This window comes from Loxodonta africana, chromosome 14 (assembly GCF_030014295.1).
Source record: "Loxodonta africana isolate mLoxAfr1 chromosome 14, mLoxAfr1.hap2, whole genome shotgun sequence".
Lineage (NCBI taxonomy): Eukaryota > Metazoa > Chordata > Mammalia > Proboscidea > Elephantidae > Loxodonta > Loxodonta africana.
This window is the reverse complement of record NC_087355.1, coordinates 79,573,581-79,592,395: the sequence shown is the minus strand read 5'-3', so window position 1 is coordinate 79,592,395 and position 18,815 is coordinate 79,573,581. Positions and strand designations below refer to the sequence as shown.

General features: G+C 46.7%; 1 protein-coding gene across 6 annotated transcripts in view; it reads left to right on the top strand.

The window, feature by feature from the left end:
- Nucleotides 1–18,815, top strand: part of ASAP1 (ArfGAP with SH3 domain, ankyrin repeat and PH domain 1) — a 360,432-nt gene that overhangs the window by 67,694 nt on the left and 273,923 nt on the right. For 3 of the 6 annotated variants that reach the window (XM_064268087.1, XM_064268086.1, XM_064268091.1), the window contains exon 3: nt 17,447–17,573. In XM_064268087.1, coding sequence (XP_064124157.1) covers nt 17,447–17,573 — 127 coding nt within the window. Of the gene's footprint in view, nt 1–17,446; nt 17,574–18,815 lie in introns of those variants that run through there. The other 3 variants (XM_064268088.1, XM_064268089.1, XM_064268090.1) reach the window with 3 other exon arrangements.

The window sequence follows — 18,815 nt, the reverse complement described above, 5'->3', positions numbered from 1 at the left end:
ATTTATTAAAGTCAACAGGAGTCTAAGCTTGTGGGAGCAAATATGCTGAAATCATATAGTCAGCATAGACAAAAAGCTTGACCCTGAGTAAATGCCTTTTTGCATTTCGAAGAGGAGAATGCTGTGTTTGGGAACATCATTCCGATATGACATGGCGCCTAAAATACAGCATCGTGCCTCAAACCTTTTCTTGATAACAAAGGTTCATAATTTTGAATATCACTTGTTTTTGAGGCCTGAGTCAGTTGTGCATCATGGTTTGGCCTCATTAGAAGGCCCATGTATTTAGAATTTGGGGCATAACAGTATTAGCAAATTCCTAGTTTGTTGTTAAGGTTGTCTTCCTGGTATCCCCTTCTCACTATTCCCAGTATCATTGTTCTGTTCAGCTTGCTGAAGGCCTAAAAACCAGCTCATCACACTTGTTAGAGTGGTGTGTAAAAGTCAGAGAAAACAAGGGCCTAGGGTGAGCCGAGGGGGTGCTCCTGTGATTAAAGTGTATGGTTTTGGTGCATGGACTTGGTGAAAACAAGTTTGGCTGCTCAAGCTTCTGTGTGGTTTGGTTTCTGCATTCTGGAAAAGGTAAGATAGGGTGTTTGTATGTGGGTGGGTATGGGGTGTGTGTGTGTGTGTCTGTTCATGTCCACATACATGTATGTGTTCTTTTAGACAAGGAAAAGGCAGGGTAAAAATTCCAGCCAAGGTCTGGGGAAAGGACTGTAATAAGCTTTAAATTGAATTCTCTCTTGGCACGTACGTGCACACATAACCAGACAAACTGCCTATGATACAAAATAAGTCCAGAATTCTTTGCCCTCATAAAGCATATTCGTAGTTACCAGCTGTAGCCATCTAAAGTATGTACAAAATCAGATATATCAAGCAAAAGCAAAATAGAAAAAAAGTGTGGAAAAATCTTTCCTTCTTCCAAATGCTTCATCTTCACTTACGTCATTGTGGCTTGAAGGCTAAAGAACCCTAAAAAGAAAGAAAGATAACCAAAGAAAACCCATTCTGTTCAACCTGCTGTCGGGTTATAAGTAACACAGTGACTCATACATACCATGTGTCTCTTACGTAAACAAGTAAATAAACAAGCAAAAACGTGAATCTATGCTAGACATGGAAAGGCCGCTGCCATTTGTTTTTCTGGCAGAGAAAATAATTCTGGAATTTTAAATGTTTGCTCTGGAAAGATTGGGGAGGGCATTGATTTTAAAGCAAAGACGTCTTTGTGCTTTATCATCTTACTTCTCTTTTAAAGCTGCCCTGTCTCTGCTGCCTTAACCAAATTGTTCAAGAGCTGTGTAAATAAATTTGCTTCTTCAGAAATCCATTCTGTGGAAGCTTGTTGGTTCCTCTGTGGCTGTAGCTCTGAAGCAATTCCTGAGATGAAATTTAAGTGCTTATCAATTATAATGCTTCTACTCAGTGAATTGAGAGCAGTCTTTTCAATGATTCTGTAACTCTATAAAAAAGACATTGGTGACTGTCTCCAGAATAATTCAGTAGAATCACCAAGTCTTTGCATATAGAATCTAAAACACAGAGGACAAATTGGGAAGATGGTTCTGGTAGGCTGCTTTTAATTGGGCCACTTCTGAGATTGGCGGTTTTCCTACTTTCTTGGTTGGTTCAACATTTTCGTAGGCCCCGTGTAAAAATTAGGATTAGGTTTCAAATGCATATAAGTGAAAACCCAAATAGTATTAGCTATTAGGGTTCTTTTTTTTTCTCAGACCAAACAAGTCTGAGATAGTCCAGAGCCAGGTGGTGCCTCATGGTTATCAAGGACCCAAGCTTCTTCTGTCTCTCTGGTTGGGCCATCCTTAGAATATGGCCTCAGGATTCAAAATGGCAGCTGGAGAGTCAGCCATTACATCCACATTACAGGCAGCAGGATGGAAGAAGTGGGGAAATGACAACAGAGGTCCTTCTCTCATCCAAGTTAGTACTTTTTAAGGTGCTTTCCCAAAAGTCCTGCATAGCACTTCAGCTCATATCTCACTGGCCAAACTTAGAAACGTGCCATACCAGCTTTAAGGAAGGCAGGAAGATGAGCCTTTTAGCTGAACATGTTGCTACCCCAAATTAAATTGGGGCTCTGTTACTGAAGAAAAGGTGACTAGATAAAGGGTATGTAACCAATAGCTTCTGCACACTTGGCAAAGTACTATTTATACAAAGAGTGTGGTATAATGGAAAGGGCTTGAACTTTGAAATTGGTTAGACTTATGTCCAAAGCTTAGCTCCTCCACTTACTAGTTGTAGGACCCTGGACCTAGCACTTAACTTTCTACCCATTGAACATGGGGAGGGGTGTTGTGAGGTTTAAACAAAATCATGTATGTAAATTGACTTGTACTTACAGGTTGCTGTCGAGTCAATTCCAACTCATAGCGACCCTATAGGACAGAGTGGAATTGCACCATAGGGTTTCCAAGGAGCAGCTGGTGGATTTGAACTGCCGACCTTTGGTTAGCAGCTGAGCTCTTAACCACTGCGCCACCAGGATTCCTCAACTTGCATTTAGTTTTTTTTTAAATGGTAGACATCATAGTTACTATTAGTGGATTAATTGTGCCTCCTACCTGCGTGTCATAGATTGAATTGTGTCCCCCAAAATTATCTGTCAACTTAGCTGGCCCATGATTCCCAGTGTTGTGTGATTGTCCACCATTTTATGTGATTTTCCTATATGTTGTAAATTCTATCACTGTGATGTTAATGAGATGCATTAGCAGCAGTTAATGTTGATGAGACCTATAAGGTTAGATAGTGTCTTAAGCCAGTCTCTTTTGAGATATAAAAGAGAGAAGCAAGCAGAAAGACAGGGGGACCTCATGCCACCAAGAAAGCAGCCAGGAGCAGCGTGCATCCTTTGGACCTGAGGTCCCTGAGCTGAGATGCTCCCAGACCAAAGGAAGACTGATGACAAGGACCTTCCTCCAGAGCTGACAGAGAGAGAAAGCCTTCCCCTGGAGCCAGCGGCCTGAATTCAGACGTCTAGCCTGCTGGACTGTGAGAGAATAAACCTGTCTTTGTTAAAGCCATCCTCTTGTGATATTTCTGTATAGCAGCACTGGATGACTAAGACACTTCGTTAACATAGTGGTTACTTTTAAAAATGGAGATATACTGCACATAACATAAAATCCACCTTTTAAAAATGTCCAATTTAATGATCTTTAACGTATCTGCCCAGTTGTACAACCATCATGATGGTCTAATTCCAAAAGATTTTTATCATCCCAAGAGAAACCCTCTACTCACTGGCAGTCACTCCCTCCTCTCCTTCCAGCTCCTGGCAACCACGAATCTACTTTCTGTCTCTATGAATTTGCCTCTTTGGTACATTTCATGTAAACAGAATCCTATAATATGTGGCCTTTTGTGTCTGGCTTCTTTCACTTAGCATAATGTTTTCAGGGTTTATCTGTGTTGTACTTTGTTCCTTTATATTAAAAAAAAAAATTTTTTTTTTTTTTGTATGGCCAAGTAATATTCCTTCTATGGATATGCTGCATTTTGTTTATTCATTCTTCAGTTGGTGGACATTTGGGTTGTTTCCATTTCTTGATTACTATGAATAATGCTGCTATGAGCATTTGTGTACAAGTTTTTGTGTGGATGTATGTTTTCATTTCTTTTGAGTATATAGCTAGGTGTAGAATTGCTGGGTAACATGGTAAGGCTACATCTAATCTTTGGAGAAACTGCCAAATTGTGTTCCAATGCTGTGTCAACATTTTACAGTGATATCCGCAGTGTGTGACGGTTCCAATTTTTTTTTTGCATCGTTGCTGCTTATTTTTTCCTCTTTTTGGTTGTAGACATCTTAGTGGCTGTGAGGTCATATGTCATCGTGGTTTTGGTTAATATTTCCCAAATGAAGGAGCCCTGGTCATACAGTGGTTAAGCGCTTGGCTGCTAAGCAAAAGGTCTGCGGTTCGAACCCACCAGCTGCTCCTCGGGAAAAAGATGTGGCATTCTGCTTCCGTAAAGAGTTACAGCCTTGGAAACCCATGGGGCAGTTCTACTCTACCCATAGGGTTTCCTAGGCTGTAATCTTTACAGGAGCTGATTGCCAGGTCTTTTCTCCCACGGAGCTGCTGGTGGGTTCGAACTGCCAACCTTTTGGTAGGCAGCCAAGCACTTAATTATTGCACCACCAGGGCTCCTCTATAAAGTACAGCCTAGGAAACCCTGTGGGGCAGTTCTGCTCTGTCCTATAGGGTTACTGTGAGTCAAAATTGACTCAACGGCACTCAACAACAGCACCTAGCACAATGTTGGCACACAGCAGGCTCTCAATGAGTGCTTGGTCAATCAGTCTTGCTCAGTTGAAACTGAACAAACCCAGGTGATTTGACAGAGGACAGGCAGCATTCCTGATGAGATGCTGAGGTCAGTGAGGTTAAAGGAACAGTCGAGGATGACTGTGCCTCCTTCTCCCTTTTCCCGTGTGCCACTTGGTCTCTTAAAACCTGGGAAAACAAGTCTTCCTAGAGAACAGCCAAGGCAACCTGAACAAAGCCCTGTTGCCCATGTGGCTCCGGATTGTCTTGGGATGTAGGCAGATGGTCTTAATTAGGGGGACAGTTCCATTCTTGCCCCTTCGTTTGAATGTGTTTCCCTGAGTCCCTTGTCACATGTCCAGGGCAACTGCAGGGCTGCACTTACCAGAAGAGTTACAGTCAGGCTCTTTTCAAGACTAACAATGTGTTCTTGTCAGTTTTTTTTTTTTTTAATTATTTTTTAATCAGATTTTTATTTTTAAAAAATCAGATTTTTAATGCAGATATGTGTTAGGACTACCTCATGAATGGACTCCCCTGGTAATAAGAATGTTGTTGTTATAAGGTGCTGTTGGGTGGATAGTGAGCTCATGTGACAGAGTAGAACTGTCCCATAGGGCTTTCTTGGCTGTACTCTTTACAGGAACAGAGCACCAGGTCTTTCTCCCATGGAGCAGTTGGGTGTATTAGCAGTTAGCAGCTGAGTGCTTAACGGTTTGCACCACCAGGGCTCCTTTGATAATAAGAATAAACCCATTGACATCAAGTCAGTTCTGACTCATAGTGACCCTTTAGGGCAGAGTAGAACTGCCCCATAGGATGTCCAAGGAGCAGCTGGTGGATTTGTACTGCCAACATTTTGGTTAGCAGCAGAATGCTTAACCACTGAGCCACCAGGGCTCCTGATAATAAGAATAGCTAACATTTATTGAGCTCTTACTATGTGGCAGTCACCAAGCAATGTGTATTATCTAATTTATTCTTCATAACAGTTCTATGTGGCATATATTATTATCCTCATTTTACAGATGGGGAAGCTGAGGCTCTGAGACAGTGAGCTTGTCCAAGGTAAGACATCTGCTAAGGTCTAGATGGGACTGGAATCTAAGAAGATTGGCCAGGGCTCTTTTAGTCTCAGTGGTAGAAACTCAGCTCAGATCAGCTTAAGCCAAAAAAGAGTTGTATTTCCTGACATATCTGGGAGCTCCAAGGGGTGGACTGGCACCAGGCATTGGATGGATTCTGTGGGTACAGTGGTTCAAATGATGTCACTGGGACACCCCCTCCTTTTTCTTTCCTCCCTCCCTCCATGTCTGTCTCTGTTATTCTCGTTCTTAGATGAACCCTCCATATGTGGCAAAGATGGTCACCAGCAGCTGAAGGCTTTCTAAGTCCTTTGAGCTAGACTTTCTAAAAACAACGATATCTTTCTTTACCCCGGCACCTCTATCAGTCCTCCATAGAGAATTCTAATTGGCTGTGTTTGAATTCAGTGTTGGTCCCTATAACCAATCACTGCTGTGTTCAGGAGCCTGGGATACTCTGATTGGTCAGCCTGGGTCCACCTCTCTCCTTGGGCAGGTGGAAACATATGATTGACTGCCTGAGGAGACTCACATGGAGTGCTGGGGGTGGGGGTGGAGGGGAGGTAGTTCCTAAAACGAAGGGATGTAGGGCAAGCAAAAAATGTAGTCAATGTCCTACAAAGTCTGTCTGAACAACTAAGTTCAAGATGCAGAAGGTAGCCGGGGGTAAATAAAAGTTCACTTCCAAACCCAAGTATTGAGAGAAAAAGGCAGTTTATTCACAAAAGAAAAGCAAAAGATACTGATAATAATAATAACCTCGAGAACCAGTCAGTGGTAAGTTCTCTCTTGTCCATTCAAACCCTGCAATTTTATAAATTATTTTCTAAAATACCTCAAAACCTCTAAGGCTAGAGCAAAAAGACCAATTTCTCAAAAACAAACAAACGAAAACAGAAAACGAGGAGTGAAAGCTAGATGTATCTCTCGAAAGAATTGCTAGCAATTGTAGAGCCTTTTTTTTTTTTTTTTTTAACTAGAGCCCCTAGTGTGATTTGGAATGTTCACGTTTGCAAAAGATGTTAACCAAATAGTTAAGAAGAAAACTGGTGTGGGTGGGCAATTTTCATTTTTCAAATGGAACAATGCCCTACATTTCACATAATTGTGGAAAATTCTATTATAATACAGCTCGTTGTTTTATGGGTTCAGATACATTGCAGGTGAAATCACATTTTTGAAAAGCAACAACTGGACACTGTGACAGATTCATACAGTATGGAGTGCCCCCGATAAGGGCCCCCAACTCAGAGCTGATGACCTCCTGACAGTTCCCGGCTTACCTTGAAGTAGAGCTGAGGCCTCTGGTGTTTGGGGTCACTGGTCACACTGATGTCACATGAAAGAATTCTTTGAGTTATAGGATGTTACTGCCCTGGGAGGGAGCCCTGGTGGTACAGTGGTTAGAGCGCTTGGCTGCTAACTGAAGGGTCATTGGTTCGAATCCACCAACCACTCCGCTCTGTGGGAGAAGGATATGGCAGTCTGCTTCTGTAAAGATTTACAGCCTTGGAAACCCTATGGGGCAGTTATACTTTGTCTATAGGGTTGCTGTAAGTAGGAATCAGCTAGAGGGCAGTGGGTTTGGGTTTTTCGGAATTGCCCTGGGGCACTCAGAGACTTCTGCCCCAGACTCCTCCTTTTCTTTCTTTTTTTCAAATCGTGCTAGATATATAGGTGACAAAACATTTGCAATTTCAATAATCTTCACATATACCCGAGGCACCTCTTTTTAACCACAAAGAAAATGAGGCTAAGGGAGGTGAAATGGCTTGACTGAGGAGAGGGAGCCCACCTGGCTGATATCCTGTGTTGCATGCATCTCAGTACTGACGTCACAAACAAATAGGTGCCATTTATCAACGCTTTCTTCTTGAGTAGTGTTTGAGATGGTCGGTGGCTTTGAAAGTGCTCATAAAATAGGTCTGACTGGGCTTTGGGCAAATCAGAGAGGTAACAATGCATCGAATGACCTTTTTCCTTAGACTTTACATCTGTAGGTGGCATTTTTGAAATACACATTTATTTTCTGTTTGAATTCTTTGAACAACTCACCAGTTGTGCTGAAAATGTGTATCTCTGCTTAGATGTAGGCTCCTTGAGGACAGAGACTATGTCTTTGTGTATCTTTTTGGTTCCTAATGTCTAATATAGTATCTGTTTAGAACACAGATAATGGTATTAGTTGTTGTTCTGAGCTGCCATGGAGTTGGCCCCAGATCCTGCACAATGGGATCAGACCATTGTGATCCACTGGCTCTTTTTTGGAAGTAAATCCCCAGGCCTTTCTTCCTAGTCTGTCTTAGTCTGAGACCTCTGCTGAAACCTGTTCAGCATCACAGCAACACGCAAGTGTTCACTGACAAGGTGAGTAGTGGCTGTGCTTGAGGGAATTAAACCCAGGTCTTCTGCGTGGAAGGTGAACGTTCCACCACCACCAACACTGCCTTCTAATGATACTAAAAAACAAAACAAAACAAAAACATTGCTGTTGAGTTGATTCGGACTCATAGCAACCCTATAGGACAGAGTAGAACTGCCCCATTGGGTTTCTGAGGAGCAGCTGGTGGATTTGAACTGCCGAATTTTTGGTTAGCGGTTGAGCTCCTAAACACCACGCCACCAGGGTTCCAATGATATTAGTAGCTAATATTTATGGACCACTTACTACATACCAGGCACTGTGCTAAACATCTTGCATGGATTATCTCACGTAAACCTTACAACAACCTTATGAGAGAGGGCTTATGAAGAAACCGAAGTTATGTAACTTGCCTAAGGTCACAAACACCATGAAAAGGCAGAGACGGGGTTCGAACTCCGGGTAATCCGAAGCCAGATCGCCTACTCTTTACCACTGGAAAGGCTGCAGAGCTGCGTAATTACCGTTTGTGGAATAGAACTGAGCGGCCTGGTTCCAGCCTAATATTTCTGCACCGATTGGAGATTGGACTCAGGAGACAATGGTATCATTTCTGAAAATGACCAAGGGGAAAAGAGTTATCATGATAGCACAGTGGCCTTGTCAAAGGGAGAAATCTGGCCTGTACTCTGCATGTGCTCTAGGGCTGCCCTGGGTTGGCGGTGCTTGGGGGATGGGGAGGATGGATAGCTTACAAGAATATGTCAAGCGATCCCAGTGTTCAGATCACAAAACATTCGTTCCTTCTTTCTCCCCCTTTCTGTCGATTTCTTACGGTTTACAAATTGGCTCATAAGGCAGGGCAGGGGTGGAAGGGCAAGGACTTTGAATGGCATTGGTTGCCCTCAAGCTCCTCAGCTTATTTTACTAGCTTTGGAGAGCAGGACAGAAAAGTAAGGGTATGTGTGGCGTGGGGTGAGGACATGGAGATGAGAGATGGAATCAGGAGGGGAGTACCTTGGGGCACAGCCTCCTTGCTCAGAATCAGGGGGTTCGTTAAGTGATTGTCGGCCAAATTGTATACTGTTGTATGTTTTAAGTCGTAGGCAAATGTCTATAGGTATTCCTTGAAGCCATGATGCAAACACCAATATAATTTATTTTTAAATGGGAGTTTCAAATGTTTTCCAAAAGAAGGTCTTTAATCCTATCCTTAAAATGTAACTGGGAAAGATAGAGGAGTGGGAAAATCCTTGGGAACCAGGACACCTGGGATCTAGCCCTCCTCTCTGCAAATCTGCCAAAGAATGCTGGGCAGGTCACCTGAACTCTTGGGCATCAGTTTCCTTGTTTGAAAAATGAAAGGATCGGAAACCACATTATCCTTGAAATTCTTTTTGCCGCGGAGAGTTTATGATGGTGTAAGATAATAGAAATGACTCTAAGGACCAGGATTCCATTCTCCAGTTCTCCTCTCCCAATTCCTGTCATACCCCTCCGCCTGTAAACATTGGTTGCTTCATTCATTCATTGTTCCCTCCATCTATTCAACAAATGTCTTTTAAGTAATTAGAAAACACCCAGCTTTTAGGGAGTTCACAATCTATTTGACAAATGGAAGTAGTTGAAAAACGATGCCATGTGAGAGAGGCATGCTCTCAGTCTTGAGGCAGCATGGGAGGGACAATGACTAATCGTGATCACCCAAATTTAAAATGAGATAATTACATCAAAGAAAAAGAGAAAGCTGGGTTTTATGGGGGTTCTTCTCATTTTTTCAGATGAATGTTTCTTTTTTGGAAATAAACTCAGATTTAAAATGCATCACTACCAGAGATTGCAAGTTTTTATGAATCCGGTATAACACCACACTTTTTCTTCACTGGAAGTTGTTTTCCTTATATTAGAAGTGATGTGGCTCATAAAAGGGAGCCAGTTCAATTCAAAACACATTTATCAGGGTCCATGGGGGCTTGTATGAGGCAGTGCCTTTCATGGGGAAGAAAAAGCTGGAAGGCTTTGGATTCAGACTGACTGTGAATACCAGTGCTCTGCTTATAAACTGTTGACCTTGAGTAGACTGCATGTCACTGAGTTTCTTCAGCAGAAAACATACTACCTCCCTGGATTGCTGTGAAGATTTCAAGGAGATCTGACTTGTAAAATGCCAAGCCTGGGACCCCAGGAACCTCCTGTCCTTTCCTCAGTTCCTGGGATGATGTGGGTGATACAGAGATGGATTTGATTTCATCCATGCCCTCAGGGAATGACAATCTGAGAACTTCATAGTGCAAGGAACTCAGTAGGAGGATCTGAGCCAAGCCCTGCCTCTAACAGACCTATCTGACGTTAGAGAAGCTCTCATTTCTCCATGCATGCATGAGTGGATGTCTGAAGTCCCTCCAGCTGGGGCCAAGATCCTCTAGTTTGCTCATGGCAGAGTGAGAAAGGCTAGACTGCTAACATCCACATGAAGATTAATTCCAACTGGGTGAGTAGGGAAAAGGAAGTATTCCCCAGACCAGTCAAACTTGCATTTGGGTTGGACTCCTCTGAGTTCCCCAGGAGGAAAAAAGATAATGTGGAAGCCTCCAACAGAAGAATTATCCTGGGGCTGTAGATGAGCATATAGTGCTGGGTGGTGAAACAGTTGTGCAATGAATTCCTCCTGCTCAATCCTTGCACCACTACTGGGCAAGGTGACCTCTAAGCTTCAGGATCCCCCCATGTATAAAATGGAGATAGTCATAGACCTATTTTATATGGTTGCTGCGTGTGGTAAGTCAGGTGGTGTCTGTACCGACTCAAAAGTGCAGGACATGTGATCACCACCAATAGTTTTTAGCTAAGTTATTATTCTCTTACAGGACAGAACAGAATTCTATTCTTGAGTTCATTCAGTCGATGTTTACACTGAGTGTCTCCTGGTTCCCAGCCTTCTGCCTGATGTTTCCTCCTGCCTTCATCAGAAGGAACAGCCAGGGACCAAGGAGGCAGAGCAGAGAGTGGTTCTTGTCTCCAAACCAACCATGTTCCCTTCTTTACTTACTGCGAACACTCTAGTGGTTTTATCTGAAGTAGTTAAATTAAGTACATTTGGAAGTTGAATAGGCCCTTTTGTTTTAAACACGAAATTGCATGAGTACACTTCTGAAGTACTCATGAACGGAGGAAAAGCAATCTTTAACTGATGTGATATGGCAACATGACCTAACAGTGAAACGCAAGGCAAATCACATGTATCCTTCCCTCCTCCTGCCCCCTGCAGCCCTTTCCTTTCCTCTACCACTTCATTTAGATGGTAGGAAAGGAGTTCTTAAGTTATCAGGTGAAAGAAATACATAAGACTTTTGTTTGGTTGCCTGGGTTGGGAGAAATACTGGATCTAACAAAGTAGCCCTATATGAGGTAAAGAGACCAATATTTCAAGCAGTGGAGAAAGCACTAGAGTTAGAGTCTTCCAGAGCCAGGGACAGTAACATACAGTGTGGTCTCTTTGTGTCTCAGTTTCTGCTGTTGCAATACACACATCTCAAGACTAGCCTGGGAATGAATTCAGACGCTGCTTATATAACCACTGCTGCCATCTCTGGCCCGTGTTTCGCCAGGTGCTGTCAAGTCAGTTCTGACTCATGGTGACCCCATGTGTCTCTATACAGTTTTAAGTGGCTGATCTTTTAGAAGTAGGTTACACCAGGCCTTTCCTCTGAGAAGCTTCTGGGTAGGCTCGAACCTCCAACCTTTCAGTTAGCAGCTAGTCTCGTTAGCTATTTGCACCATCCAGGGACTCGCTGGCTCAGGATAGGGGCTTAGAAAGTAGTAGATCATACCCCACCACTCTCAGGTTTCTCTCTACTAAGTATGGGCTACTTATACTTACCTCATAAAAAGAAAGAAGAGAAAAACCAAACGTCATCGCCATTGAGTTGATTCCAACTCATAGCAACCCTGTAGGACAGGGCAGAACTGCCCACCGTACGGTTTCCAAGGAGTGGCTGGTAGATTCAAACTGCCAGCCTTTTGGTCAACAGCTAGGCTCTTTAACCAAACTGTGCCACCAGGGCTCCACTTACCTCATAGAGTTGTTATGAGGTTTAAATGATGGTATGTGTGTTCACAATCCTATACTACTTAGTTAGCAAGGGATCTGGTACATAGGTCTTGGTATTTATTTATTTTCATGAATATCAGAATTTATATCTCTAGATGAGGTTTAGAGATACTAGGTTTGGAAACCCTGGTGGTGTCGTGCTTAAGTGCTATGGCTGCTAACCAAAAAATTGACAGCTGGAATCTACCAGGCACTCCTTAGAAACTGTGGGGCAGTTCTACTCTGTCCTATAGGGTTGCTATGAGTCAGAATCGACTTGACAGCAATGGGTTTGGTTTTTTTGGTTTAGATGAAGTTTTTCAAAATTTCCAAAATAATACCTAAAAGTGTTATCCATTTAATGGTGTCCCAGACACAGCTAAGCACTTTATGTGCCTAATGGCACTAAATCTTCAGAGCACTAGGGCGTAGGTGCTATCATTGCCCCCATTTTGCATACATGGAGAGTGTGGCTCAGAGAAATCAATTATTTTAACAAGGCTACATAGCTGCTACATGTTAGAGATGTGAACCCAAGTATTTTTGATGTGAGAGTCAGCCCATAACTCATATTTCTGCAAAATCAGTGCCCTGTCTGTCCTCTAGAAGTTGCCCTGCTAGAATCTCCTCTTTTGTAATAGGAACTGCCTTTCTTGAAAACCGGGCTCATTATTTTATGGTCTCAACTCACTTCTAATCTCGATTGATATTCACCCTATTGGACTCTAGATACTGTTTGTTTACTTCCGAAATTCCACTGTCACTAAGGGATCTGACCTCACAAAGGATACTTACCAGAATAAGCGAGGTCTCTGAAGACTATGAAGGAGCCCTGGTGGCACAGTGGTTAAAACACTCAGCTGCTAGCCAAAAGGTTGGCGGTTTGAACGTGCTAGCTGCTCCAGGGGAGAAAGTCTGCTTCCATAAAGATTTACAGCCTTGGAAATGCCATGGGGCAGGTCTGCCCTGTCCTACAGGGTCGCTGTGAGTTGGAATCAACTCCGTGGCACTGGGTTTTTGGTTTTCTGAAGCCTATCCCCAAATCTGAGTTCCCAGACTTTGGGAATTACTGTGCAGCCTCCCCGTCTTCTTTCCTCCACCAGGTGACTAATTTAGAGATATCTGAGTCGTGGAGTGGAAGGAGATGTACTTACAGTCACACCTCACGTAAAGAGAGTTGAAAGGGTACGAACATTGGCTGAGTATTCCCTGTGTGTCAACTTTTAGGTCCACATCTTCTCATTTCATTTCACATAACAGCCTGTAACATCGTTTTATTATTACCCTAATATATTTTGCAGATGAGAAAACAATACTGATGAGTGGCAGAGTAGAGATTCAAATCCAGGTCCACATAATACAAAGCATGTTATCTTCCCATTCTACCCTGGGCCCAGTCAGCAATACCCTCAGCAAGGAGCAGGCACAGGGAGCAGTGTGTGCTGAACAGTTTTCAGCAGGTATTATAATAACAAAGATGATGCTTGTTTTATATAAAGCCCAGTGTGCATAAGTATATGTATGTGTGTGTGTGTTTTTCCCAGCTCCAGAAAGGTTGATATTTCAGGAAGAAATCATCCAGCATTTCAGTTTGGCCCATGTCAGACTCTATTCATTTTCTAATATCTAGGAATAGTTTTCAGGGTATTTGAGAAAATGAGAGGTGCAGATGGTTTGCACTGGGGCATAGTTTCAAATTTAAAGAGGATTATGTATGAACCCCAGAAATGGTGGGTTCCTTTAAAAATGGTGAACCTTTAAAATTTCTAGTTGCAGACCAAGTCTGAGGAGGTAGACGCTTACCAGGGCACAATATCTTATTGTTCGCAGATCCCTTTCTTGGCCAAAGGAGACGAGGGAGGAGCAGATACATAACATAATCTTCAAATGAAACGGAAACAGCGAGTGATGGCAGCGGTTTGGGCTTTTGTGGATTCAGTCAAGAAAAAAGTCCCTGGCTGTTTACCATTGCCCATTTGCCTAATCAGTTTCGGTCAAGTCGATTCTGACTCATAGTGACCCTATGGGACAGAGTAGAACGGCCCCGTAGGGTTTCCAAGGCTGTAAATCTTTACGGAAGCAGACTGCTACATCTTTCTCCCGTGGAGTGGCTGGTGACCACTGCACCAACCAGGGCTCCTTTCCGTTTGCCTAGTCCATTGTAATAAGCTTTATTCCTTGCATCTGCAGAGCTGAGCATACACACAGACTGGGCTCCTGCTTGGGGGTGGAGGAATCTGTGTGGTCATCTGGACACGCCAAGCCCTTCATTTTACAAGTGATAACACCAGTGCCCAAGATGACAGCATCAATTAGGAGAGAGAGCTCTGGGACCCTGACCTCTTGGAATTGAGGCAATTATTCACTGACTCTAAGCTTTTAATATCAACACACATTTATTGAGGGTTTACTATATGCTAGGCGTTACAGAGGAGGGAAGGAGCTACCAGCTCAGCAGAGGTGACAGTGTTAGATAATGCCTTGGAATAGAGGAAAGAACAGAATAAGCACAAAATCAAAGTCTAAATTTATTCCAAGCGTAGAGGAAGACCTGCTTGGAGTGGAGGAAGTTTAAGGGCTGGGGTAGCCTGGGGTTACTGAGGCTCAGAGAACTTAAGCGATTAGCTCAAGCTACCAGTTGCCATTGAGTCAATTCCAACTCATGGTGATCCCATGTGTGTCAGAGGAGAACTGTGTTCCATAGGCTTTTCAGTGGCTGCTTTTTTGGAAGTAGATTGCCAGGCCTTTCTTCTGAGGTGCCTCTGGGTGGACTTGAACACCCATTCAGTTAACAGCCAGCTCAGTAACCATTGGCACCATCCAGGGACTCCAAACCTAAGCTAGTAGGTGCCATATTTGCTCAAAGGCACAGAGCTTTCCAGATACAGGGTGGCCCAGTTAGTACACGGAAAAAGAGAGGATTTTCTCCTGGGGGCTCATAAGCCAAAAGCCCGTGGTCTGTCGATCCCCGCTCACTAGCAAGTAACTTATTTTTTTAAGAATGCCTCTCAAAGCTGATTTCTCAATACTTCACTTTGCCAGGGAAGAGTATTCAGTCGTGTCCATTCCGTTACAGAATTCTTTGTGTAGTTAGCTGAAGCCCTTGCCCACCCATGGTCCCTTGGAGGACACTGATGGGAACGTCTTTGGAGACACAGCACAGGTTCAGTGCAGCCACTCAGGGAGACAGAACATCTCGTGTTTCATAATGACTTTCCTGTGCACAAAGTGGGTTCTTCTCCATCATCATTTAACTTGCCTAACAGCCTCATGGGATTGGTTGTTGTCTTTCACATTATGTGAGGCAACTGAGGGCCAAGACTCCCTAGCTAACAGGGCATCTATGTGCTCACTCCTCTTACTCTCTTTTCTGCTCAAGATGTCACCTTCTCAGAGAGGCCTTCTCTGAACATCCTTTGTAACTCCAACTCCTCACTTTATTGCCCCTTGTTAGCTGTGAACAAAACACTAGCTGTCCAGTCCTGTGCCATGATTGGCTGTGGCTTGGACCAGACCATTGTGCTCCACAGGGTTTTCACTGGCTGATTTTTGGAAGTGTATCAGTTTTTTTTTTTTATCAGTAGGCCTTTCTTCCTAGTCCATCTTAGTCTGGAAGCTCCGCGGAAACCTGTTCAGCATGGCAACACGCGAGCATCCACTAACGGGGGTGGGGGGTGGGGGGGGGTGGCTGCACACGAGATGCATTAGCTGGGAATTGAACCAGGGTTTCCTGCATTAAAGGTGAAAATTCTATCTACTGAACCACCACGGCCCCGTTAGCTCCCCTTACTCTGCTTTATATTTTATATTTGCTGTTTCCCAGGCAGAGGGTAAGCTCCTTAAGAACCAAGACATAGTCATTACTGTATCCCCAGGGTGCATAGTAGGTGATTAGTGAATACATTTCCATTTAACACCCGTTGGGCTACTTCTCTGTGCCAAGCCCAGTGCAAGACAAGATCCCTGCCTTGGGGCACACCACTGTACTTGGGGCTAAGGACCAGCGAACACTTAACCACACAAGATGGCAGGAGCTCAGTCCCGGGGGAGGCCGCAGAGCCAGCCTTGGGCCCTGAAGAGACGCATTTGGGAGATGAGCGACTAGGGACAGCTCCCACTGGCTCCAAATACAAGAGCCAGTCCTGCAGCAATTCCCACGGACAGAGGGGCTCTTTTTAAAACCAATTTCATTAGCAATCAACGGTGAGAAATTGAATGGATTCTTAGAAGTAGATTGAGCTACTTAAAAAAATAACCATCAGCCGGGCCGAGGGATGAGCGATATGTTGGTCCTTTTTCCAATGAAGTTTGTCTGGCATCTGCTTGGCGTTGGACTCCTTTGCACCTCGAGATATGACATTTACACTCCCTAGCCCTCGTCTTTCCTCTGGTTTTTTTTTTTAAATTGCCAATGAAAGATTATAAAATTGCAAAAAAAAAAAAAAAAAAAACCCCGAAAACCTTTCGTTTGTCTTCACTTAGCAGTTTAGAAACTGCTCAGAACTAGCTTCCCCGCCGCGGCGCGCTTCCAGCGGAGCGAGGGAGGGAGGGGAGGGAGGGGTGAGGCGAGCAGCCGAGAGAGCTGGAGCCCGACGAGCCGGCAGCTGCAAGCCCGGGCGGCCCGCCGGCTCCTCGCCCCGCGCTGTCTCCGCTCGGCCGGCGCCCGCGCAGCAAGCAGGAGGCGGCTCTCCGGCCTCGTTTCCTGCACCCACACGGGACTGAAAAAGAACACGTACAACTTTTTTTGGTCACCCTTCTTACAAAACGCTCGCGTAAGGAGCTCGCTGAAGTAACCGCTCCGGGGGCGGCCACGAGGATGCGGCTTCCGCAGCCCCGCAAGCCACTCGCGCTGCTCCAGACCCGCACGCCTGCGTCACAACGTGGCCCGAGAACCGGCCCTCGGCGGGGCCGGGGCCGGGGCCGGGGGCGGTGCGCGGGCGGCGGGGGCGTGGCTGTGGCCGGGGCGGTGCGCGGGCGGCGGAGGGCGTGGCCGTGGCCGGGGGCCGTGCGCGGGCGGCGGGGCGTGGCCGGGTCCCGATGGGGCGGTGCGCGGGCGGCGGGGGCGGTGCGCGGGCGGCGGGGGGCGTGGCCGGGCCGCGATGGGGGCGGTGCGCGGGCGGTGGAGGGGGCGCGCGTGCGCAGAGCACTTCCTTGTTTGTCCTCGTGACTGCAGCGGGAGCTCCGCCCGCCCGCCCGCCCGCCGAGTGAGGAGCGCTCGGTCAGTCTGGCCCTCGCCGCCGCCTGTCAGAGCGTCTCAGGAGTCAGTGTGGGCCGCCCCGAGCCCTCCGCCCGGACGCCCCTGTGCCCGCGCGGTCCCAGCGCGGACCCCGCTGCCGCCGCGTCCCCTCCCCCGCCGCTGAGTAGCCGCAGTCGCCGCAGTCGCCGCGCCGCCGGCATGAGCCCTGGGAGGCGGGTCCCCGAGAGCCCCCCGCCTCGCGCCGCGCTCGGAGTTTGAAGGCTCTGTCGCCGCCGGGGAAGGAGCCGCGCCAGGCCGGCGGCGGGCTCGGGAGGCGGGCTGCGCGGGCGTTCATGAGCCGCCGGGCGGCCGCGGCCCCGGGAGCCTGCGCCGCCTCACCCCCGCCTCCGCTTGTGTCTCACCCCCCCCCGGCAGGATGCCGGACCAGATCTCCGTGTCCGAGTTCATCGCCGAGACCACCGAGGACTACAACTCGCCCACCACGTCCAGCTTCACCACGCGGCTGCACAACTGCAGGAACACCGTTACGCTGCTGGAGGAGGTAGGTCGGGCCGCGCCCCCGGCCCGCCCGCGGGGTGGCCGGCCCTCGGGGTACCCCGCCGCCCCGGCGTGCAGCCGCCGCCTCGCAGTGGGACTGTCTGGCTTCCTGAGCTGGGGAGGAAGGGGCTGCTGGGGCTGGGGGGCCACACCCCCTGCGGGAGTCCCCCGTGACGGGGAGAATGGGGGCTTGAGACGTGCGAGCCCCTTCCCGGGTTGCCCGTCCTAACCGGGCTCCTGCGGATTTAAAGGCCGGACCTCGATCTCAGCGACTGGAGGTAGAGAGAGGACGGGGCGAGCTCTGGACACCGTGGACGGTGGAGGAGGGAAGTCCTCTCCCCATCTTGTACGCTTCCTGGGTGCCGGTAGTTGGCTGGGCGCTTTCCACACCACTGTGACCCTCTCGTAACCCGCGAAGTGGGTGGTGTCCGGTCACCGAGGGCAGAGAGGCGTAGCAGCGTGGCCAAGGTCACCAGCAGGGAACTGGGAGATGGGCAGTGAATGCATCTCTCCTCGGCCCGGCTGGACCGGGGAGGCTTAGCTGCGGAGGCAAGGGCCGGTGGAAAAATCCCAAAGGAATCAGAGGGAACTCGGTTGGGACTGCTTCCACCCCGGGATTCATCCCATCTTAGGCTCCAGTGGCTAAAACCTGGGTGGAAAGAGAGGTCTGTGCACATAGGTCTCCACGCGGGCTCAGGGTTGCTGCGCCAGCAAGACCTGCCAAGGAGACCTCAGCTGATGCTGCCTGAAAGAGCTGACCAGACCGGAGAAGGGAGGCCCTAGGTTGCAGAAAGAACAGCGTCTTTTAACTAACCATCTTGGATGGCGTTGGGGGGCTCCAGGGACTGGGCCAAAAGCAAGCCTATTTTGTCTGACATTTTAAGTGAATTAGTGATAGGGCTAGGTGTGTGAAGAGGAACTAGTAGGCTACAGAGCTGGAGCGTCAATAAAAGTAGGACATTTGCCCTGGAGCTTGGCTCCACCTCTAAGTGCCCTGAAGCACCACTCCCTTCCAAACAAGCCAAACGTATTTGAACTGAAAAAGCTAGCAGTAGGTGGAGGTTAGGAAGGAGACCGTTTCCTCTGGGTAGACTGTCATGTGGTTGGTGTATCTGAGGTCTGGAGAGTGCTTTCTCAGTTAAGCTCAGGATGGCCCATCCTTTGGTATTGGAAGCTTGGGCTTCTGTGGGCAGACTGCTTTTGATACAGCTTTGGCTGCTCTCCAGGCCAGGTTACATGCAGGTTA